The 25586-nt window shown below is 41.3% G+C and overlaps 1 protein-coding gene across 1 annotated transcript; it reads right to left on the bottom strand.

Moving 5' to 3' along the window:
• Positions 1-475: 475 nt before the first annotated feature.
• Positions 476-24678, bottom strand: CASP6 (caspase 6, apoptosis-related cysteine peptidase). Its single transcript, XM_006869341.1, has 8 exons — positions 24604-24678; positions 20452-20641; positions 9335-9380; positions 8526-8672; positions 8027-8103; positions 6053-6228; positions 1572-1731; positions 476-714 (listed from the first exon to the last, which is right to left on the bottom strand). The coding sequence occupies exons 1-8, from the start codon at positions 24676-24678 to the stop codon at positions 476-478; spliced, it is 1110 nt and encodes a 369-aa protein (XP_006869403.1).
• Positions 24679-25586: the final 908 nt, after the last annotated feature.

Genomic DNA, 25586 nt, shown 5'->3' with positions numbered 1-25586 from the left:
TCATACACCACCACAGTACGACAAACTGACAGATGAGCGATGTTGGAATGTGTTATAAAAATTTATTAAACATGAATTTGGAGTTTTCTCATTGAAGGGAAACAATCATCTTAAGTTTTGGGTTTCAAAATCATTTTAAAACATTACAAAATACACTTTTAATAAAGAGTCATAAAATGCAAGTTAAAATCAGATGTCATGGGCAATCTTAAGAGTTTATTAAAAAGATAAACTATTATGAATGCTTATGGATTTTTATTTATATTAATTCCCTGATGTGTTTTTTTTTTTTTACATGTATGAAACCCTTTCTTCCTGTCCAACATGAATTATAAAAAAAAAAGCTATTTTGTACTAAACGTTAAATTTTAGAACATTTTCAATGGTCCATAAGGTTTAACGTATTGATAGCTATAGGTAAAAAAAAGAAGAGTAATATATTTTAACATAACTATATAAGGGAAAAGAGCACCCATCATTTAGATTTTGGAAAGAAATGCAGCTTTTTAGTAAGCATTGAGGCAAAGCAGGGAACCTGCTTCTTTCCGATTGCATTTGGGTCTTTGCAGACGTCCACCCGGCGCAGAGACACTTTCCTGTTCACCAGTGTGAGGAGTTCTGTGAACTCTAAGGAGGAACCGAATTTCCCCATCATCTCACACAAATCTTGAATGTACCATGAGCCGTTCACAGTTTCCCGGTGAGAATAATAACCTAAAAATGATGGAAGGAAGAAAAAGGACCTTGAAGTTTTCTGGGATCAAAAACCCCCTTTAGTTACAGAAATCTATATTCTCAAAATTCCTCAAAGAGGACTAAGATGTATGCATGGCACAGTTTTTAAAAATTTTCTCAGGTGGGAAAAGAGGTTCATTCTATATAATCTCTCCCTTTCCTTAAATGTTTCTGAGATGCTAGGCTGAAGATAATTTTGAGAGGCAAGAGAGTATTTGAAGTAAAACTTTCACAGCAAAGGAAACTCACCAAAATAATTTTCACAATGCTACTGATGATTATTAACACTATCACCATCAGTGGAGTACTGGTGGAGCTGTAGTGTAAGCATGGGACTGTCAATAACATGGCTGGAGGTTCTAACACACCAGTGGATCCACAGAAAAAAGATGAGGCTTTCTGTTCCAGTACAGATTTACAGTCTGGGAAATACGATACAAAGTGGCTCTGAGTTAGAATCACCTTGATGGCTTTTTTGTTTTTAATTATCATCAGTAATTAATTGTAGGCTGCAGTATGGAGGGTCCGCCAACTTCAAGGTTGGCCATTCATACCCTGCAGCTGCTCATTGAAATCCTATACAGAGTCACTAGGAGCTAGAACTGATTTGCAGGCACACAGCAACAATAATATTTAATATAATTAGATTTGTTGCTTTAATTAAGATAGCTCTTCGAAGTGATTATTTTGATGGAATTTTATCATTGCTTTGGGATCAAAGAAATCTATTCTAAGTCTTCACAATGGGAAGATCTGACCCAAATCAAAGGAAGCTGAAACTTGGAGAAACTCAACCAAGACAGTCAACTGTATGTTTGTATTAAACCCCAACACACCTTCTGCAACAGAGTAACACATGAGGAAGTCTGCTCCAGCAGGCAGTGTGTACACTGAGGCCGCATCCACCTCGGTTACATTGGTGCCTAGCCTGTCTTTCGGATTATCCACTTCATCCAAAGGTATGACTGGTACATCATGCTGGTTTCCCCGACAAGCCTACAAGACAAAAATGAATTCCATCTCATTACCTACTGATTTCTTCCCAATGCTTAATGTTTACAGTGAATAAATAATTTCATAAACCTTCATATCAACCCAAGAGAAGGTACTTCTAACACAACATATTCTAGTTTGCTGTTGTTACTGTCAAGTCATCTACAACTCATGGAGATCGCCCGTGTGACAGAGTGAAACACTGTCCAGTCCTGCAGTTTCTTCATTCATATGGCTGAGTTCACTGTGGCCACAGTGTATTTCTGTGCTTTCCACTCTAGAGGGCTCATCTTCCAGCCCTACATTGGGCAGTATTCTGTTGTGACCCATACGGTTTTCATTGGCTAGTTTTTGGAAGACAGACAAGCTGCCCCACTGAAATCTATCCATCACAGATGGCCCTGCTGGTATTTGAAATACTGGTGGCTTACCTTCCAATATCATAACAACATACAAGCAAATTGTACAATGAGAAACTGACAGGTGGGTGATGGACAGTCAGCTGTGGAGGGGACTAGAGCTAAGTGATTGTTCAGTGGTAGAATTCTCACACTTCCTGCAGGAGACAGACTAGAGTCTCAGCCAGCATACCTCATGTGCACCCCCCATCTATCTTGTCAGTGGAGGCGTTCATGTTGCTCTGATGCTGGGCAGTTTCCACACTATGAGAACTGGAGGAATCACACCACTTCGATTCACAACCAATTAGGGATGGCCCAGGACTGGGCAGCATCTTGTTACATTGTGGGTGGGGTTATCTTCCCTACTTGTGTTTTTGTTTAGTTATACTGTAAATAGTGCTTTAAAAAAAAAAAAAAAATTCCTAACTACATACCAAATTATGTTGTCTGATAGGTACACTGTACAAGAGAAAACCTCAGTAGTTTTAGGTTTTGTTCTGGATTAACCACACCCATAACACAATAACACAAGAGTTGTTCTTTCTTTCCATAGTGACACTATTTACCTAAGAGTTTCTATTTAATCAGGTAATATATTTCAGATTGAGTTTTGTTTGCTTGTCTGCTACAACAAATTGTTTAGGGTCAAAGGATACAGCCTATCCTGAGAAAACAGCTATTCTGTTTTCCTCCTACTTTAAGGTGCAGCTTCAGATCCATTCAAAATCGTACTGATTCACAAAGAATTGTAACTTTAATTTTTACTCGAAAATGAACTAGCAAAATTCCGTTGTGGTATTATAAGTGATTTCAGAATTATCAAATAAGAGATCCCCAATATCCAATTTTTACAAGGAGGTTTTAATCTTATTATCAGTTTATTTTCAGACCTTATTTTCTAGATCCCCTTAAGATTTAATGAAATCACTTTCAGGGTCATTTGTAGTAAGAATAAGTTGTTGTTGCTGTGAAGTTGGTTCTGACTCATAGCAATCCTGTATAGGGTTTCCAAGAAGTAGCTAGTGGGTCGGAACTGCCGACCTTCTGGTTCACAGTCCAGTGCTGATCCTACACACCAGGAGTCCCAGTAAGAATAAGAGCTGGTCTTTATTGCAGGCTTTGAGTTCTGGTATGGTGCTATAAGATACAATCTAGAATGCTAACCACAAGGTCAACAGTTCAAACCCACCAGCTGATCTCAGAAACCCAATACAGGGTCACATAGTAACAACAACAATACCTGTTTGGCACAAAGTGGAAACAGCATTTTGGTTTAAGAGAAAATGAAAAAAGGATGCGGTGAAGCAAGGGAGAGAACTGTTTGTGTTTGCATTCTTCCCACTGGTGTGTGTTCAACCATTTCAAGACGTAGCATATGATCAAGAGCCAATGGTACTGAAATAAGAAATCCAAGGTGCACCGAAGGCATTGGCAAAGACCAAGGCTCCGGAAATTGATGGCGTACAAACTGAAATCTTTCAACAAACTGATGCTGCACTGGAGGCCCTCACTCATCTATGCCAAGATATTTGGAAGACAGCTACCCCAGCCAACTAGTTGGAAGATTTCCATGTTTTTGCCTAGTCCAAAGAGAGGTGACCTAACGGAATACAGAAATCATCAGATAATATCAATATCACATGCAAGTGAAATTTTGCTGAAGATAAAAAAAATGGCTGCAGCAGTATATTGACAGGAAACTGCCAGAGGTTCAAGCCAGATTCATACAACAACATGGAACAAGGGATGTCACTGCTTACATGAGATGGATGATAATGCGTGTAACAACTTAAGACTTTAACAACACATGCTCCCTTACAGTCCCCGGATGAGCCCAAGAAGTTAGAGAAATGTAAGTCAGGGGACACTTAATTTTAATTATTCCCCAAGTTTAGCAAGTGCTCTTCCCCTCCCTCTGCTTTATGCAACTACTTAATGTTCTGAGACAGCAACTTGAAAGCAGCACGGAAAACTGAGTGGGAAAATAACAAGGATACATGAAGACTTCATTCTGCTTGGATCCATTATCAGCACTCAAGGAAGCAGTAGTAAAAAAATCAAACGATGTACTGCATTAGTAAAATCTGCTGCACAAGGCCTCTTTAAAGTGTTCACGAACACAGATATCAGTTTGAGGACTAAGGTGCGCCTGACCCAAGCCACAAGATATTCAATAGCCTAATATGCCAGAGCAGTCCTGGTGTGGTGCTGTGTGGGTTAATGCGCTGGACTACAAAGTTGGTTTGAACTGCAAGGTCGATGGTTCAAGTTCACCAGCCACTCCACGGAAACCCCATGCAGTTGGCATTGACTCGATGGCACTCAATATATGCCAGAAGAACAAATAAATCTATGTTGGAAGAAGTACAGCCAGAATGTTCCTTAGAAGCTAGGATAGCTAGACTTCATCTTTCATACTTTGGACATGTTGTCAGGAGGGACCAGTCCTTGAAGAAGGACATTATGCTAGGTAAAGTGGATGGAGGGTCAGCAGCGATAAGCTCAAGCATAACAAAGATTGTGAGGATGGTGCAGGACCGGGCAGTGTTTCAGTCTGTTGTGCATAGGGTGGCTAAGAATAGGAGCTAACTCGATGACATCTAACAACAACACGCTAGAGAACACGTGTCAGTCCCTTCTGACATCCATTTGGCCTTTTCCTTCTTTCTTGTCCTTTAGTGACCTTTTGCTTTCTACCTGCATTATGTTTTGGATGTCATCCCACAACTCTTCTGGTCTTCAGTCATTAGTGTGTAATGTTATCAAATCTGTTTTAGAGATGATCTCTAAATTCAGGTGAGATATGTTCAAGGTCATATTTTGGTTCTGCTGGACTTGTTTTTAATGTTTTTTCAAGTTCAGTTGAACTTGCATATAAGCAGTTGATGGTCTGTTCCATAGTCTGCCCCGGCCTTGTTTTGGCTGATGATATGGGGCTTTACCACTGTCTCTTTCCACATATGTAGCCAATTTGATTTCTCCACATTCCATCTGGTGAGGCCCAAGTATCTTCAGTGAAGAAGTCATTGGTCTTGCAAAATGTTATCAGCTGCTCTATCTCTCCATGCCAGCACCTCTGCCTCCATCTCTGGTGTCGCTACTTCTCTGGTTAGGATCCCACATTCTGCTCATTCTCCTCTCTCTTGATGGTCCTGGAATGTAAAATTAACTACTCTCCCCTTTTTGTTACACAATTTCTACCTTTACAGTTGTGACTATTGTAATTAGTCATGATAACAATTACTGTCAAAATAGATCTTGAAATCTTTTTGATGACAAATGTAACACCATTCCTCTTCAATTTGCCTTTCCCAGCATAGTAAACCATATGATTGTCAGATTCAAAATGGCCAATACCAGTCGATTTCACCTCACTAATGCCTAGGATATCCGTCTTTATTTGTTTCATTTCATTTTTGTTAACTTCCAATTTTCCTAGTTTCATACTTCCATGTTCCGATTATGAATGGAGGTTTACAGTGGTGGCTCTTCATTTTGAGCTTTGCCCCATCACCAAATAAAGGTTCCAAAAGCTTTACTCCAATTGTATCATTATGGCAGTCCCTCCTCAGTCGAATTTTAAGTGTCTTCCAACCTGAGGGGCTCATTTTCTGCACTATGTCTGACAATATTCTGGTGCTCTTTCTAGTGCTATTCATAAGGTTTTCAGTGGCTAAACATTTATAAGTATACGTCTCCTTCTTCATAGTCTGTCTTAGTCTGGAAGCTAAACTGAAACCTGTCTGCTATGGGTGACCCTGCTGGTATTGAAAATACTAGATGGAATAGCTTCCAACATCACAGCAACACACAAGCCATCGCAGTACGGCAAACTGACAGAGGAGTGGTGGAAAATTGACTTTAGACCTTCATAATCTCATGCATGGACTTTATAATTAAGATGATAAAATAATCAATCTTACCTGGATTATAAATATCTTGGGTTTTCCAACGAGGCTCTGACATTTGTCTCCTTTGAACAAACCTGTCAATGTCTGAATTTCAATTTTGGCGTCATATGCGTAAATGTGATTGCCTTCGCCGTGACTCAGGAAAACACACAGAAAGCAATCGGCATCGGTATGACTAGAGGTCGATGCTATGAGGCCCCCATACAGAAAGGAAAACAAGATGCTGGTTAACTATGACAAACAGAAATTCAGTTTACTAAAATTAGAATAAAGATATCATTTGTGTGTGGGGGAGATTTATTATTGCTATATTTATAACGCATCTGTAATGAAACACAACTCAGTTTGTTCTTCAATCAAATAATTATATCATGCTGCATTTTATTAAAGTTCAGAGTAATAACATTTGGCCAAGTTCATTAGCTTTTCTAAGTGTTAACCAGTACCTGTTGCCCTTGAGTCAACTCTAACTCATGACAACCCCACGTGTGTCCCAAGTACAGCTTTGCACCATACGTTTTTTGTTTGTTTGTTTTTTTGGCTAATTTTTCAGAAGCAGATTGACAGGCCTTTCTTTCAAGGTACCTCTTGTTGTTGTGAGGTGCCGTTGAGTCGATTTCGACCCATAGCGACCCTGTATACGGTTTCCTAGGAGCATCTGGTGAGCTTGAATCACTGACCTTGCAGTTCAAATGGCTTTGCAGTCTGGCGCATTAGCACACAGCACCATACCAGGTGGACTTAAATCTTGAAGCTTTCAATTCGTTGGCAGCCGAGTTTGTTGACTGTTTTCATCACACAGAGTAATTAACAATGTGGAATAGATAACTGGATTGTTGCTGGGAACCTCCTTTAAGATCTGAGTCACTTGAATGATAAATTTTAAAAAGTTTGACTCAGTAGAGTGCTTGGTGCACAGACTAGAAAGGCCCAGAAACTAGTACTCAACAACTCTGGGTATTGCTGCACCTCTGCTGAATGCTCATCCTTCACTGTATGCCTACAGCACTTAGGGCTTCCAAGAGTCAAAACATGAGATAAATGTCATCCAAAGCTTATGAGCAAAGTAGGAAAAAACCTGGAAAGCAGCCAGTGAAAATTCCTATGATTTACACAGATTAAAGAACATGGAAGAAAGTATAAAATAATTATGCAAATTCCCTAACAGTCTACTGGCAAGTGACTTGAAAATCCATGGCATGCAATAAGTAGTAAGATAAATCTAAATTGTATTATAATTAGAAAACTACTGCATAGTAATATTAGGGAATGTGGAAATTAAGAGAGCGTCTATGTAACTCAACCTGATTTTAACCCAGTGAAAAGCAGGGACTCAGTTAAGAAATAGTCTACTGACTGCCCAGGATCAGTAGTATTTGCACTTTAGACATTTAATGCTAAATGAAAAGGACATTTTAATCAATTCTTGAGGTACAGACTGTACTACTGTTTTAGTTGCTAAGTGCCCTCAAATTATTTCCAATTCAGAGCGACCCTGTATGGGGTTTCCAAGAGCAGCTGTACCGGTGGTGGTTGTGTGCCATGGAGTTGGTTCTGACTCACAGAGACCCTGTATAGGGTTACCGAGGTTGTAAATCTTCATCTTTGTCTGGCTACCAAGCTAAATATAAACATTGGAGGCATAAGACTTTGCAAGGGTCTCTAAATCTCCTAGTGTGATGCTGTAGGGTACGCACTGGACTGCTAACCACAAGGTCGCCAGTTCAAATCTATCAGCCGCTCCTTGGAAACCCTATACAGAGTCGCTTTTAGTTGGAACCAGCTCAACAGACCTTAACAAGAAAACCTAAATCTGGTGGACAGCATACGCAAACACAACTGAAACCTCTAACCCATGCTAAATTAACTGACAACATGGCTGTTTTACAACAAACAGCTAATTACTTGCATCTGCCTTTACATAGCAGACAGCTAAAATACCCATTCCCACCAGAAGAAGATGAACTTAATAGGAAAACTACATACCCTCATGAATTTGGAGCAGTAGTTCTTCCGCTTTAAGATTGTTAAAGCATTTCACTTCAAATCCTAGATCTGAAAGCCTGGTGATATATTAAATTGAATATTAACTTACGGGCTCTTTAAAGTTGTATCCCTAACTTCACTCTTGAAGACTCAAACCACATCTTTACGACATATAATTTTACTTTTGGGGAAAGGAGTATCAAATGTGATAATGATGGTTTGACGTAATCACCTACAGTAGGAAAAAGATTTAATCAAAATAAGCCAGTATTCTTTAGAACATTGTCATCTACTATGTAAATATGTTAGTAACAATGTGAGTTAATAGTGTTAACAGTAAGGTAAGAGAGGAACTGAGACAAGCTCTTAAAGAAAGGCTGCTCACTGGAAGCCCATCCTCAAATGCACTGGCTCCTGGCTCTCATCAGTGCTAACAAGTTATGGTGAGTCATTCTGCTGGAAACTTTAAAGCCTCATCTTCACTTATAGATAAAACTACCTGCGTTTAAGATTGTCTCTGTCTGCAGTGGTGCCACGCCTTTCTGGCAGTGTCAAGTGCCAGAAAAATCTCTCATGATTGAAGATTAAAGCAATGCCTCTCTTCTTGTGGTCCATTTTGTACTTTTCTGCCGGGTCAAATGCATCACTGTTAACGAAAAGTTTGAAAAACAATCATGCCAAGTTGTATTAAACAATGGCCTCCTCTGAACCCAAGGTCAATTGAAACTGCTTCCTAGCTTTACTACATTTTGCCTTACTAAACATTCATAGGAGTCCTGGTGTGGCGCTGTAGGATAAGCACTCAACCACAGGTTGGTTTGAACTGCAGGGCTGGCGGTTCAAACTCACCAGCCACTCCTCGGAAGCCCTACACAGGGTCGCTGTGAGTTGGAATCGACTCAACAGAACAACAACACATGTTCATTGGAACATTCTATTTTGGACAGTAGGGAAACCTGCACCGGTGGGGGAGTCCTGAAATACTTCTGTACGGGTTGTTAACCAGTCATTGTCCTCAGCACCCTACCCCCTCCACACAGATGCTTTCTCCACCACCCCCAGCTGTAGGGCTCGTTCCCTAAACTTAATCATTAAATATTTTGAGCATCAGTTCAGGTCTTCTAACAACCAGGGGCATTAACAACCCGCATATCTACCAGTTAATTCCCCAGATGCTCAAAGTTGACACTTTCAGTTTCACTGTCTCCTCCCAGATCCCTTTGCTGCTTTGATTTCCACAGGCTGATCATGTCTGCCTGCTGCTTCCTCCAAAGGAGACGCCTGTACTAGAAAGACCACATTTCTTACCTTCTATAATACAAGGCATCTGTTTCCGTCATGTTTTGCTCCCCACCTATAAAAAGCAACAACAACACACACAGAAAATGAAAAAAACTAAGTTTTGTTCATTTACTTTGTGATTTATGGGAGTAAATATTGTAGACTCTCCCCATCCCCTTCAACTTCTACTATAAGAGAAGTAGAAGGGAACTGCTTGTTAAAATAACAAAATAACTATAAATTAATAACTCAAATTATTCAAACCTTCAGCTCTTATCTCCAAAATAACAATTCTTATAAAGAAAAATTGAGAAAAATATTACTCAGTCATTCACTACAAAGTCCTATAATTATGAAGCTTGAATAAAGTAAGAAACTGCTTTGTTATATATAAAATACATACTTTTTTGAATTATTTTGCAAAGATTCTCTAAAGCAGAAGTCATACAGAACTGAAATTATGAAAAATTGAAAATAGAAGTCTGTGGTTACATTTGGATTTTGTAATAACCTAGAATAGGCAGAAGTTTGGGTACTGAAAGGAAAGGGGCAGGGGCAAAGGCATATGACACAGAATTTACATCTCCTATGGAACACATGAAGGAGCTCTGGTAGCGTAGTGGTTACAAATCGGGCTGCGAACCTCAGGATCAGCAGTTCAAAACTACCAGTTGTTACGCGAGAGAAAGACGAGGCTTTCTGCTCCTGTAAAGATTTATAGCCTCGAAAACCCTGTACAGGGTTGCTCTGAGTCGGAAACAACTCCACAGCACATAACCACCACCACCAGCCAACACATGGGAGTCCTGGTGTGGCACAGTGGGTTAATGAGCCAGACTGCAAAATTGTTCTAACTGCAAGGTTGGTGGTTCAAGCTCACCAGCTGCTCCTCAGAAACCCTATACAGGGTTGCTATGGGTCGGAACTAACTCGACAGCACTTTAACAACAACAGACGACACATGGGAGTCCTGGTGTGGTGCTGTAGGGTAAGCACAGGACCAGAAGGCCTGTTTGAACCACAAAATTGGTGGTTCAAACTCACCAGTCACTCCTCAAAAACCCTACACTGGTCACTATGAGTTGGAACTGACTCTATGGCACTTAACAACAGATGACACCTAAGCATTCTGGTAGTGGGCTATGAGTTGGGTAACTGCAAGGTTAGCAGTTAAAATCCACCAGTGCTGCTCCACTCAGTGGGAGCGCCCATAAAGGTTTATAGCCTCAGGTCACAACGAGTCAGAAGTGAAACAAAGTGTATGATTTGTTGAATGTAAAACTAACTTTCTTCTCTGGAAACCTGCACTCAATTCACAATGAAATTTTTTTAAAAAAGATTTGCACTAGGCAAATCTGCTGCATAAGACCTCTTAAAAGCGTTCAAGAGTAAAGATGTCAGTTTGAGGACTAACTAAAGTGCATCTAACCCAAGTCATGGTATTTTTAATAGCTTCATATGCATATGAACATTGGACAATGAATAAGGAAGAAGGTAGAAGAATATTAAAAGTACCATGGACTGCCAGAAGAACAAACAAATCTGTGCTGGAAAAAGTAGAGCCAGAATGTTCCTGAGAAGCCAAGATGGTAAGACTTTGTCTCTCAGACTTCAGATATGTTATCAGGAGGGACCAGTCCTTAGAGAAGACCATCATGCTAGGTAAAGTTAGTGAAAAAGAGGAAGACACCAAAAGAGATGGATAGTTTGGCAGCAGTGATGGGCTCAGCATTAACAACAACAATTGTGAGGATGGCGTAGGACCAGGAAGTGTCTCATTCTGCTGCTCATAGTCACTATAAGTCGGAACCAACTCGATGGTACCTAACAACAACAACAACAACCTTTATGGGTAGGCGCTCTCATGGTGTAGTGGGTTACAAAAGTTTGGCTGCTAACTCCAAATTCAGCAGTTCAAGTCCAATCCACCAACTGCTCCATGAGAGAAAGAGGAGGCTTTCTGCTCCTGTAAAGATTTGCAGCCTCAGAAACCATACACAGGGTTGCGGTGAGTCGGAACCGACTCCATGCCAATGGATTTAATCTTTATGGGGGCAGGTGTCCAGGTCTTTTTTTCTGTGGAGCCCAAAGTAGTTTGGAACCACCTACCTTTTAGCTAACAGCTGGAGGATTTAAATATGGCTCCACCAGAGCTCTTTGAAACCAATCATTCTACGGAGAAACAGATGAACTTCAAAGCAAACAGACTATGTCTGAAAGCCTTACCTGCAGAGTCCAGAAAGCACCGAGTCTTCTCGTTGGCAGACAAAGTGGCAGCAGACGCAGTAAGCTCCTTCTCCTCAAGCTTTTGCACCTTAGCAGTTGCTGAGCCTAAGAGGGTTCAAAGTGTGCCTGGTGGGGGCGGTGCCAAATGGCTGCTCACCTAACGAACTCAAGTCCTTGCAGGTGAAAGTACTGGAGGGGGAGGCTCTATTGCATCTTTAATACTACATTTGTCCTCCAAGGGTTAGTCAAAAAGTATTACTACAAGTTGCCTTAACTAGAAATATCAAAATGTGAAGCTATTGTTTTTTGACATAGCCTCCACCTAGTTCTAAACACTTCTGAAGGTGAAGTTTCTACTTCACCTTCACTGGAGAATTCTGCACTCTTCAGTTCACACACATCAAAATGGCAGTTTGAGATACACAAAGAACATTGAAAAGAAACACAATATGAGTGTTTCTTTTCAATGTTGTGTTTTTTTTCATATTGTGTTTCTTTTCAATGTTGTGTTTTTTGAACAAAAAGACGTCGGAAGGCACAAGATCAGGACCGTAGGATGGATGGGGTAAGATTTCCAATGAAATGCTCATGGACAGTGGTACCCTTGAAGAATGCTGGAGGGGAAATTCCCCTGTGCAACTTTCCTGACCTTTTTCTCACCAATGCAAATTTTCAAATTTTCTTAAAACTTCTTCATAATAAGCCCCTGCAATCATCCTGTGTCCTCTGAGAAAACTTATCAAGACAAGAGTCACCTTAACCTTCTGAGCTGACCTCCCTGCCTTGACTTTAACTGGTCCAACAGATCCCCTTAGAAGGCATTGTTTTTTGAAGACTCCCTAACAAGACTAAGACAGACAAGTGCCTTACTGAGAGAATGTGTCTGTAGTCATCCACTGATGGCAGAGACATGTTTAAACATGTTTTGCTTGGAATCAACCTGTGGAACCCTGCTAGGTTTTTTTTTTTTTTACTGACTCTCGTAGTTTCAAAGGGGCTTCACAATTCTCCCTATTGTGGTGTGCCACCAAGTGGATTTTGATTCAGCAATACTGATCCTGCAGAATAGAACTGCTTCAAAGTGTTCCCAAGGCAACAGTTCTTATGGGAGCAGATCCCCAGATCTTTTCTCTGGTGGAGCAGCTGGTGGGTTTGAACTGTTGACCTTTGTGGTTATCAACTGAGTGCTTAACCATATGTCACATACAATTCTTCCTGTTGTTGTTGTTAAGTGTCATCAAGTTGGTTCTGACCCATAGCGACCCTGTGCAGGGTTTCCAAGAAGCAGTTGGTGAACTTGAATCGACCTTGAAGTTCAAACCGACTTTGCTATCCAGCTCATTAATGCACAGCGCCACACCAGGACGCCACGATTCTTCCTACCTAGATTTGATTTAAGACGTTCGGGTTGTCTTAAATATTGCTCTCAGCTTAGTCAAAGCTTACTCACCTAAACCATGGCTAGTTTGTGTAAGGGTAGCTGCTCAAAATGCTTGGTTTAAAATAGAAAAACTCTGTTTCTATTTTACACAATATAGCAATCTCAGTGAGGATTTATTTTTATATTATTATTTTTAATGCTATGGGTGTGCCAAGAAACTGAAATCTGGAAACTTGGTTCAGTCCTGGCCAGCTCTGTCTTCACTCAGTCACACCTTTCTGACCTCAAGTTCCTTTTGTATAAAATAAGGGAGACTATTTCCACACTAACACTTTAAAATTCTACTATAAATGTCTTCCTTTACCCTACAGCACCAATTAAAGACCTGGTCTCACAGCCCTTTTAACAAATACTGAGTCAGAACTGAAAGCCAGGGAGACAGACTTTAAAACTTAAGTTCCAACAACTTCCTGGAGTTGATAAACTTTACCCACAGATTCTAGAGAAAATAATAGAGCATGCCTAGTAGCACAGTCACCGTAAGCCGTATGTACTGAGCAAACAAGCATTCAAGAAGGGTGTGTGTTAACAAATATCGTTATACAGCAGAAAGACACAAACTGTCTAAAACCATAAATGGTTTGGCTGTGGTGGGGAAAATAAAGTTTAATGAAAATGCTTTACATAACAGATTTTAAAATTCCTTTTCATCTGCAACTGGATTATCAAAAACGATGTCTGTCACTAGACCTTATCCTTGGTCTCTTTTTCTGTTTGCACTTGATGTAAATATTTTTCCTTTCTAACCAGAATGCAACCACCATATTTTAATGCAACCACCATATTTTAGTTCTGTAAATTACTTTAACTTTTATAAAACCAATCACTTCTCTTTCCCTCATCCAAATTTGATCATCTCTACTGGTGTGGTGCTGTGGGATAATGCACTGGACCACAAGGTCAGTTTGAACGGCAAGGCCGGTGGTTAAAATTCACCAGTCACTCCTTGGAAACCCTATGCAGGGTTGCTATAAGTCAGAACTGACTTGAAGGCACTTAACAACAACGATAACAGAGATAATCCAAGAAAGCCATAGTAGCACAGCTGTTAAGCTTTGCTAACCCAGAAGCTTAGTTCCTCAAGAGAAAGATCTGGCGATCTGCTTCGACACACATTCTCACCCAAAACTCATCATTGAGTCGATTCCAACTCATAAGGACCCTCCCTGTATGACCGCTCTGTATGGTTTCAAGGACTAACAGAAGTAGACTGCTATGACTTTCTCTGGTGAAGTGGCTGGTACTCAGCCACTGTGCCAGCAAAGCTCCCCATATAGCCAAGAAAATCCTATGGGGGCACTTGTGTCTCACGGAGTAAATATGAGTCAGGATCAGCTAGACAGCACACAACAGATAATTCTACCAGCAGTTGGCAGTTTGGCACGTTAGTTACCTATCAGCTCCACAACCCCATGAGATAGTGATGGAAAAAGTGCGCCAGGGTGGTCCCAAGCCAGAGCAGTGGAATTGGGATTGAAAGCGACATCAGTTTGTAGATTTCAGTCTCCTCACACTCCCAGTCACCATGCTAGACCCTCTCCTCCCACCGAAAGAGAATTAGTTACTTTCTCTAAATGCTGTCATCGTCTTCATTTACCACAATATCTATGAAACTCCACCCATATTCCATTTATTGTTTTGGGGTGCCACTCAATAGATTCTGACTCATTGTGACCCCATGTGACAGAGTATAACAACTCCATAGGGTTTTCTTGGGTATATCTTTAGGAATCATAAATGAAACAAAAATTCTCACAAATGGACCAATATACAACATCACAATAAAAAAGGAAAATATTGAAGTAGTCAAGGATTTCATGTCATTTGGATCAACAATCAGCACCCATGGAAGCAACTGTCAAGAAATCAAACAACATACTGTATCAGGCAAAAGATCTCTTTTAAAGTTCTTTTTAAAAAGCACAGATGTCACTTTGAAGTCTGAATGAAGTATGCCTAACCAAACCATGGTCTTTTCAACTGCCTCATATAGATGTGAAAGCTGGACAATGAAAAAGGAAGACTGATTTGAATTATGGTGCCGTCAAACAATACTGACTTCCAGAAGAAGGAGCAACTCTGTATTGGAAGGAGTACAATGAGAATGCTCATTGCAAGCAAGGAGAACTGGTTTACTCTGGACATTCTATCAAGAGGAACCTATGCCTGAGAGGACATTATGCTTAGTAGAGGGTCAGCAGAAAAAACAGAAGACCCTCAACAAGATGGCTTGATAAAATGGCTGGGACAATGGGTTCTAACATACGTATTATTGTGAGGCTGGCACAGGACTGGGAAATGTTTCCTTCTGTTACACATAGGATCACTAGGGGTTGGGACCCACTCAATGGTGCCTAACAACAAACAATCAACTTTAGGAAAGCTTATCTCTAGATCGTTCTCCTGTGGAGCCACTTGGTGTTTGAACAAACTGTTCAGTTACAGTGGGATGTTTAACCATTTGTATCACTAGAGCTCCGTAATCCCTACTTAGAAATACTATATGAGGGCAAGTCAAAAAGTGTTGCTACTACAGATCCAGTTCATATTGTTGTTAGATGCCATCGAGTTGGTACCGACCCATAGCAACCTTATGCACAGCTGAACAAAAAACTGCCCGATCCTGGGCCAACCTCACTACTGTTGCCACACTTGAGTCCATCGATGCTGCCACTTGGCCAATCCATCTCATTAGGGGTCTTCCACTTTCCCTCTGACCCTCCACCTTACCAAACATGATATCCTTCTCCAGAGACTTGTCCCTCATGACAATATGTCTGCAGTATGAGAGACGGAAGTTTGGTCATCTTGGCCTCTAAGGAGCACTCTGGCTGCACTTCTTCCAAAACAGTTAATATAATCATAGGTTTATTTCAAACAACACATGTTTAAACATGTCTCTGATTCATGGATGGCTACAGACAGGTTCTATCAGTAAGACACTTATCTCATTAGGGTGCCTTCAAAAAAAAAAGGGTCCAACAAAACAATGGCTTCTGAGGAGAACAACTGGTCCAGTTAAATTCAAGGTAGAGAGGTTAGCTCAGAAGGTTCTGGCAACTGCTTTTTTGGGGACTCTAACAGGGCAATTAAAGAAAAAAAACTTTCTGTAAATTGAGTGAAGGTTTACAGATCAGATCATCAGTTTTACATTCAATAAATCATACAGTTCACTTCCTCTCAATGATGTTTTTAAGTGCTGTAGAATCAGTTTCGACTCATAGTGACCCTGTATAGGGTTTCCAGAGTAGCTGGTGGGTTTGAACTACCAACCTTTTGGTTCATAGTCCAGTGCCGATCCTACAGTGCCACACCAGTGACTGGTGGCAGTGGTGGTGGGCCATGGAGTTGGTTCTGACCCATAGTGACCCTGTACAGGGTTTCCGAGGCTGTAAATCTTTATGGGAACAGAACGCCTCATCTTTCTCCTGCAGAACAGCTGGTAGTTTCGAACTGCTGACCCCAAGGTTAGCAGTCCAATTTGTAACCACTAGTGTGGCACTGTGGGCTAATGCATCAGACTGCAGAGGCATTTGAACTGCACAGTTGGTGGTTCAAGCTCACCAGCTGCTCCTTGGAAACCCTACACAGGGTTGCTGTGGGTCGGAATCGACTGGACGGCACTTCACAACAACAAAACCAATGCTACCAGAGCTCCTTACCTCAGTGACCTCAATGATTACAACCCCTCAATGTGACATCATTTATATTTCACTTCCTCCTTGTGTTTCTTGTTTTCATTCCTCTTTCCCAATCCTTGTGAATTTTGTCCTTGGATAAATTTTGCCCTTTTTGATTTCAAATGGTTGACCATTCTGTGCTGTGTGTGCCTCATTAGTATTTCCTTCATATATACCTCTCTATTGGCTGAAAACTGAGTTACGGGGGTGTAGTTTAGTTCTAGACCTGAAGGGTGACCAAGGGCCATAGTCCCAAGGTTCCACCAGTCTCTATATGACCAGTAAGCCTGGTCTACTTTATGATTTTTGAGTTCTGTTCCACATCTTCTCCTATCCAGGATCTTTTAATGTGATCCCTTTCAGAGCAGTTGGTTGTAGCAGTTGGGCACCATCTAGTTCTTCTGGCATCAGGGTCATGGAGATGATGGTCACATGGTCCATTAATCTCATCTTCAATTTCCACCACTCTTTTTTTCTCCACACAGGGAGAGACCCATAGCTGCACCGTAGATGACAGCTCATGAACTTTTAAGATCTCAGTCACTACTCTGGTAGCGTAGTGGTTACAAATCGGGCTGTGAACCTCAGGGTCAGCAGTTCGAAACTATCAGCTGTTCCGCGGGAGAAAGATGAGGTATTCTGCTCCCGTAAAGATTTACAGCCTTGGAAACCCTGAACAGGGTCGCTATGAATCAGAACCGATTCCACAGCACATAACAACAACAACTCACCAAAGTAGGATGTAGAACATTTTCTTTGTGGACTATGTTAAGCCAATTAACCATGGTGTCCCCCAAGACTACGGTCCTGACAAAGGGGTAATCTTGATAGATTTTCTTAAAGGACAAAGCATTATTACCTGGGCTTATTATGACATTTTAAGAAAAGTTGAAAACTGCACAGATGAAAACAAGGCCAGAAAATCTGTACCAAGGAATTTTTTCCCATCACAATGTACCTGTTCATTTTTCTAGGGTAAGTAAGGGATATCCTTTAAGAATTTCCTTGGGAAACCTTACACCATTCACCCTATAGCCCTGATTTTGCCTCATCAAGACTTTTTTGTTCTCAAAACAAGAATGTTTAAAACAGAACAAGATTCAGTCACTTGAGGACTGTAAACAGTATAAACTGAAGAGCCCAGAACTCTTCGAGGGTTCGGTTGTTGTTAAGTGTCTTAGAGTTGGTTCTGGCTCATAGCAACCCTGTATAGGGGTTGATGGGTTTGAACGGCTGACCTTGCAGTATCCTACAGTATCACACCAAGACCGCAAAAGAGCTTTATTTTTGTCCTTTGGAGCAGCTGTAGGTTTAAACTCCCAACCTTGTGGTTATGAGTCCAATTATGATCCTATAATGCCACAGGGCTCCTAGAGGGAGGAGTGGTTGTTGTTAAGTGCCGTCAGGTCGGTTCTGGCTCACAACAACCCTGTATGGGGTTTCTGAGGAGCGGCTGGTGAATCTGAGCCGTTGACCTTGTCGTCTAGTGCTTTATCCCACAGCGCCACACACCAGGGCGAGAGAGATGGAAACGATGCCTGCTGAAGTATATAGACCTAGATGGAGGAGATGTGGAGAAACAGCCTCACATTGTGATATTTTACTTAATACATTTTCTATGGTTTTATAGCAATACTTGACTTATCCTTATATGTAATAAGCTATGTTTGCCTAGCGCACACACCAGAGAGGTGGAGGGGAGAAAAAAAAGAAGAAAGTCGGCTAGCAAATAACCAAAATGGGAAGAAAACAATGGTGAGCAAGGGAGGTGGCAGGGCATCCTTACAACTGCCCTGGCTCCACATCCCTCACCAGTTGTTGCAAAATTAAAAATGGCCACTGCCTCCTACACTGTCCCTCCAGGGCAAGGCCACTTCACTTATGACCAGGGTGACTTCCACAACTTAAGCCTTGAGGCTTGTTTTGTGCAGCAGAGAATAAAAATCTAAACTAAAGGCAGGAATTCCTGGGTGGCGGATATGGTTACTACCTGAAAGTTTGGTGGTTCAAACCCACTCCCAGGTACCTTGGAAGACATGCCTGGTGATGTTTCTTAAAGGTCACACCTTTGAAAACCATATGAAGCAGTCCTAACTCTGCATACACGAGGTCACCATGAGTTGGAATGGGTTAGATGACAACTAATGGATTAGAACAGATTAGAACAAAATGGCACTCTGTGTTCACTACTGGAGTCCTGGTGTGACGAGGTATGATAAGCACTGGACTGTTAACTGCAAGGTTGGTATTTCCAATTCACCAGCCACTCCTCAGAAACCCTATGTAGGGTCACTAAGAGTCAGAACCACCAACACAATGGCACTTGCAATGTTGTTGTTAGGTGCCATCACGTTGGTACTGACCCATAGCAACCTTATGCACAGCAGAACGAAACACTGCCCGATCCTGGGCCAACCTTACTACGGTTGCCACACCTGAACCCATTGCAACAGCATTTTGCTATTAGCATTTCAATCCTTTTCCACTTGAGTTTTCTAAACTTCACCAGGAAAATAATAAGTGACAGCAAGAATGTTCTAAAATTAGTTATGTGCTGTCGCTAAGCGCCATTGTTTAAGTTTTAACTCACAGCGATCCTATGTACAAGAGAAGACCAAACTCCACTGCTATTCATAAAGTAGACTCCTGGAGTGGCGCTGTAGGGTAAGCACTGGGCTGCTAACCACAAAGTTGGTGGCTCAAACCCACCAGCCGCTCTTAAGAAACCCTATGTCGCTAAGACTCAGAACCGACTAGACGGCCGTAACAACAGTTCATAAAGTGGACTGTCACTTCCTCCTAGTAAGTCTTAGTCTAGAAGCTCTGAAACTGCCCACCACGGGTGACCTTGCTGATATTTGAAATGTGGGTGCTATAGCTTCCAGCATCCCAGCAACATGAAAAGTCACCACTGCACACAAACTGACAAAGCATATGGTGGAAAATAAGAAATTAAACCCCATAAAGCCCCATTGCCACTGTGCTGACTTTCACTCACAGCGACCCTGGGTAGGGTTTCTGAAGCTATAAATCTTTACGGGAGCAGACCTCCTTTTTCTCTCATGGAACTACTAGTGGGTTTGAACTGTCGACCTATGGTTAGCAATCCAGTGCTTATCCTACAGCGCACCACCAGAATTTAGCAGTTGTTTATTTTGTTGAGAAAAGTTATTGAAACGACACTGCCCACCAAGGTCTGGCTTTTGTTTGTAGTTTAGGTGCAGGGATATCCAGCAGCCTCTGCCCAGGCAGTCGGACAGTTGCTTATGCTTCCATTAGTCCACTGTTGTTAAATTCAGCCCACTCAGTTCCGATGCACAGCGACCCAGTATAGGGTTTCCAAAGAGGAGCTGGTGAGTTTGAGCCGCCGACCTTGTGGTCCTGCGCTTATCCTACAGCGCCACATCACGTCTTATAACCACTTCTGTTTACTTAAAAGTTAAAGTACAAAACAAGACATACCCTCTAAAAGCCAGTTTTTCCAGATTATAGGCCTAGGGAACACAAGGACGGGCGGGGCCGGGTTTTTAAAGATTAAATGCCAGGAAAGAAATCCACGCCCCAGGACAAAGGCGGCCAGGCTAGCCCAAAGACGGCCACAGGGCGCCGCTACCCTGATCCGTGAGGAGAGGACAACTAAACTCCTGACTTGTTTTTCTGGATTAAAAAGCTTAACTACTTCCCTCACCCCACCCCCAATCCCTCCGGACTTGGTCACTTCCCTCCAAGCCCAGCAGCTTCTTGCTCCGGTCCAGCCAAGTGGAAGCCTGCAGTCTAGCTTCGGAGCCCCCTCCTACCTGCAGTCCGTGTTCCCCTTGAGCTCATAGCTGCAAAGCGCACAGGACGGTGGCTCAGACCAACTCTGCTTCCTGGAACTGGGGGCCGCAACCCCCGCCCCTTCCTCCGCCCGTCTCCGCCCCACGCACCCTCGGCTTCCCCGCAGGCGCTGCGGGCACGCGGTCGCCAGTCCCCGGAGAGGAGCCCGGCCTTTGGGGAAATGCGAGTTGCCACCCCAAGGACAAACGATGGCTCGGGTGTAGGGAGCCCCAGGCCACCTAGTGCTCACTCAGTTCCCTTAGTCCCAAATGTACTCTCTTCCCGATTTCCTAAAATCATAGTGTTTTCCTTTGTTCACTGTGGTGCTTTCCATAGTGCGAGTTAATTGGAAGACTTGTAATAATTACTTTAGATGTTCTTGGTTTGCATGGGGGATTTGGGACAAAGCAAATCCCGGATTTTCTAGTCAGGCTTTCATAAACACCAACCAGTTGCCTTGTAAACCATTCCAACTCGATGGATCCCACGTGTGTCAGAGTATTCGTAGACTTTTCACTGGCTGTTGTTTCAGCGATCTATCTCCAGACCTTCCTAACTCTAAAACCTCTGATCTTTCTGTTTAGGGATAGACCCTAGCTTTTCTTCAGGCAGCATATATTGTCATCACCTACAAGAAGTCGCTCAAATGGTGGCAACCTGGTGCAATTGGGCACTCAATTTAGGATTTCATGTAGCAACTTGGGTGGTTGCCGGAGCCCTGCTGGCTCTGTGGGTTAAGCATTGGGGCTGCTAATGGGAAGATCAGAGCAGTCAAACCCACCAGCAGCTCAGCTGGAGAAAGATCAAGGCAGTCAGTCAGTCAGTTTCCACAAAGATTTATCATCTTGGAAGCTCTAAGGTGCATTTCCATGCTGTCCTATAGGATTGCTCTGAGTAGGAATTGACTGACCGGAAGGCAGTGGGTTTGGTTTGGGTTTTTAGTAGATGATTGGCTATGTTGTAAGACAGTTCAATGAGCAATTCTTTTAAGATAGGATGGAAATGTGGCCTCATCTTTTTAACTCCTCTTGATCTTTTCATTTAAAAACTAACCAAACTTCAGACTGGGGAAAAGAACAATTTGTTAGCACATTAAAAAATAGAAATGATACTAAGTATCATAGTAAGTTTAAAGCATCTGTCACATAAATGCTTACATCATTTATTATTTGGGAGAGAAAAACAAAACCTAACTTGAAAACTTCCTGTGTGTGCTTGTGGTTTAGTTTTCCCTGGTCATTAAATAGAATATGAAATCAAAGAAGAATTTTATTCTGTTCATTTCATTAGATACATAAAATATTGCAAGGCTGTTACATCTCTTAGTAATTTACTTTTGCAGTTAAGGCATGGTATATCAGTATTTCCCTCCTAAGGTGGCTGTGGTGAGAGTTAAGTAGCTGTAAAACACTCAGAACAGTGGTAAGAGTTCAATAAATACTGGTTATTATTTTTATTAATACTCTCTTCTTAGGCTCATTGAAAGACACTCAATTTATTTTGGTCTCATTACCTAGGCCAGTTGCTCTGCATGCAGGTGTTCAATAAATCTTGATCCATTGAATGAGATTTAGTGTTACAGCATCTGCACTCTGGACTTTATCCAGTTTGAATGAGTTATCTGAACACTAGGGAACTTCCTGTTGTTTTTGCTTAATTTTCAGTGTCTTTTCTGTTTGAGTGCTGAAAACACTCCCTCTATCCAAGTCCCAGTTGGCTGACCTTTCCTGAAAGCCATAGACAGAATTTGTCATTTTTTTTCACCTTAATTTTCTTGTTTTCTCAGAACCCTTTATTTTACACTAACGGAGTGATTGGAGTCCAGTTGTGGTACTGGACTACTAACCACAAGGTTGGTGGTTCAGACCCACCAATTGCTTCTTGAAAACCCCTATACAGGATTGCTATGAATTGGAAACTTGGCACTTAACAACACAGTTAATTTATTGTCAGCCCAAACTCTGTCGGGGTAAGGAGCAGATCAGAAGGTGCCAGCTGGTGTCACTGAAGAGTGCAGGCTACAAGCCAAGATGTTATGTGGGAGCTGAGCTAGCCCAGGCCTGACAGGGTTTCCCAAGCTGTCCCAGGTTGAGTCTCATGGTAGTACCCAGGCCCAGAGTGGTTTAAGCTGCCAGGAGCTAGGCTGCAGACTAGGAGGGGACACCTTGAAAATGAAGGCAACGCCTGGAATGACTCCCATGGAGTGAAAGCAGTCTGGGGGGCCACTAAAGAGCATCCAGACCCTTGCATTTTCTTGATTTCTTTAGAGGGACTCCCACCTATGGGAGATAGTTATGGGATCTGCTTCTGTAAAGATTTAGTCTTGGAAACCCCAGATATAGCAATGAAGTTGTCAAAGACTTAATTTTGCTTAGATATCAACACTTATGATCGCAGCAGTCTAGAAATCAAATGACATACTGCATTAGGTAAATCTGCTGCACAAGACTTCTTTAAAGTGTTTAAGAGCAAAGTTGTCACTTTGAGGACTAAGGTGCACACCTGACCCAAGCCATGGTATTTTCAATAGCCTCATATGCATGCAAAAGTTGCACAATGAATAAGGAAGGCCATAAACTTGATGCATCTGAGTTATGGTGTTGAAGAAGAATATTAAAAGTATGCTGAACTGTCAAATCATTGTTGGAAGAAGTACAGCCAGAAGCCTCCTTAGAAGTCAGGATGCTGAAACTTCATTTCTCATACTTCCAGACATATTATCAGGAGGGACCAGTCCTTAGAGAAGAGTATCATGTTTGATAAAGTGGAATGTGAAAGAAAAAGAGAAAGACCGCCTCCCAAGGAAACGATGGGCATGGTGGCAGCAGCAATGGGCTCAAGCTTAGCAATGAAGATGGTGCAGAACTAGGCAGTGTTTTGTTCTGTTGTGCACAGGGTCATTGTTGAGTAGGAATTGACAAGACTACACTTAACAACTCTGCCCTATAGCATTGCTATGAATTGTAAGACTTGACAACAATGGGTGTATTTTTGGTTTTATTACTTTTATAGCCTATGTAGTTATGCATTTTAAAATAAATTTTTGTCTACCTGAAGATAAATAAATATAATGCATATTGTTGCATTTTCAGAATTATAAATTTGTAATTGTAGCTTTGTAAAGCAATAGCTACGGAGCCCTGGTATTATAGTGGCCTATGAGCTGGGATGCTAACTGCAATATCAGTAGTTTGAATCTAACAGCTGCTCCATGGGAGACAGATGAGGCTTTCTGCTCCTGTAAAGATTTATAGCCTTGGAAACCCTAAACAGGGTCATTATGAGTCAAAACTGACTCAGTGGCACATAATCACCATCACCAAATCAATAGATATCCACAGTAAAACAGTTAAGTGCTGGAGATTGACAGGTAGGCGGCTTGGGTCCAATCCTGTCCTCACTGTTTTATTAGCTGGGAGTCACTGAACAAGTAATGCAGCTTAATCTCTCACACCTTCAAATTCTTCTCTAAACAATGGGTACCAAACCTACTCCCATCAAGTTTCTGAGACAGTAAATGCTAAACTCCTTCAACAATAGCTAGACCATAGCTCTCAATATATGTTAGTCATCTCTGTTGTTGTTAAGTGTTGTCTATTTAGTTCTGACCCATAATGACCCTGTCTAGGGCTTCTAAGGCAGAGCTGGTGAGCTTGAACTGCCAACCTTGCAGTTCCAACTGACTTTGCAGTCCCGCGCATTGACCTGCAGCGCCACATCTTATTACCCAGATCCATTCTAAACTGTGGCCTCTGGGACCAGCAGTATCAGCAACATCTGGGAACTGTTTGCGATGTGAATTTTGAGATCCATCCCAGACCTACTGATGTTAGCATCTTTACTTCTGAACAACATTTCATGATTATGTAAAATGTTAACATTAGGGGAAACTCAGTGAGGCATATACAGGAACTCTATTACCTTTTGAAAATTTCCTGTAAATATAAAATTATTCTAAGATGAAAAAAATTTGTTTTAAAAAAATCAGAACATATAAAAATCTACCTCAACTAATTTTGCATATACTTTATGACTATGAAGCAAATCTTTTACAAAGACATTCAGAGTTTGTCTTTTGAGAAAGCCAACAACAGGACTGCTAAGGAAATCTACATATTTATGCTTAAAGTTACTTGACCAACCATTTCAGTATTAAATGTTGAAAATGGCTTGTAAAACTGTCCCTTTAACAAAAGTTTGAAGTACATTATGCCTTAAGAGTACCAACTATTCATACTGGAAGGAGTTAGGAACCTAGCCCTTCTGTCTACAATTACTTTCAAAGAACCAACTTCCTTTGTACTGTCCCTCTTTGGACTTTGCAAATCTTACTAAGTTTGGCCATATGTTACCTAAAAGCTATATGACTTAGGATTCTGGGCTAGGGAAAGTCAGATAGCTGGTGGTTGTAACTAATGTCAGTGAACAATTTGTGTGGAAATCGTCAAATGGGAAGATAACTTGCTGTGTAAACTTTTACCAAAAACTCAATAAAATATTTTTAAGAAAGAACAGATACTAGGGAAAAGAAACCACCAAAGCATAACAGTATCTAGTGTCCTGAAGTGTATTACAGTCAACAAATTTTCATCTGTTTCATTTTCTTTTTTTCAATTTAAGCAAACATTATAGTAAAATTCGACATTTGTCATATGAGTGGGGCACAGAATAGTGTGTTTCTTCAACTTGCTGATGTCATCTTCTGTGCATAATATGTAATACCCAGATGTTTTGGTTTTATGCCCTAAGGGGTTACCAGATAATGTTTCCAATCACACAAGAGAGGGAGACGTGGATATTTTATCCATATAAACAGTGCTGTCATTACTAGAACTGTAACGTATTCACATACCAAATGGGTTATACAGAAACAGCCTGTTATGTGCAATTAAAATAAAAAATCAGATCCTTCTAGACATAAATGAGGATTTCCCCATATTTCCAATTAAGATAATGTTGAACGTTTGTTATAATTAACTTTTAATTTTGATTGACTTTTTTTTTTGTAAATCTAGTTGCAAAAACTGAGCTGTAGACTCTTTCTTTTTAAACAATTCTCCCTTAGCACACACCTCTCTCTCGGACACAATTCTCCCTTAGCACACACCTCTCTCTC

This window comes from Chrysochloris asiatica, unplaced genomic scaffold (genome assembly GCF_000296735.1).
Source record: "Chrysochloris asiatica unplaced genomic scaffold, ChrAsi1.0 scaffold00129, whole genome shotgun sequence".
Classification (NCBI taxonomy): domain Eukaryota; kingdom Metazoa; phylum Chordata; class Mammalia; order Afrosoricida; family Chrysochloridae; genus Chrysochloris; species Chrysochloris asiatica.
The sequence above is the reverse complement of the archived record's forward strand: the minus strand, read 5'-3'. Positions and strand labels throughout refer to the sequence as shown.

What these genes read in the sequence shown, in the direction of transcription:
- CASP6 (XM_006869341.1), bottom strand. Translation starts at nt 24,678, where the DNA reads ATGTACTTCAAACTTTTGTTAAAGGGACAGTTTTACAAGCCATTTTCA. An exon ending in ATACTGAAATGGTTGGTCAA is followed by an intron (nt 20,642 to 24,603) that starts GTAACTTTAAGC and finishes ATTTCCCCAAAG; the next exon opens with GCCGGGCTCCTCTCCGGGGA. An exon ending in CCAAGATATTTATAATCCAG is followed by an intron (nt 1,732 to 6,052) that starts GTAAGATTGATT and finishes TTTGTCTTGTAG; the next exon opens with GCTTGTCGGGGAAACCAGCA.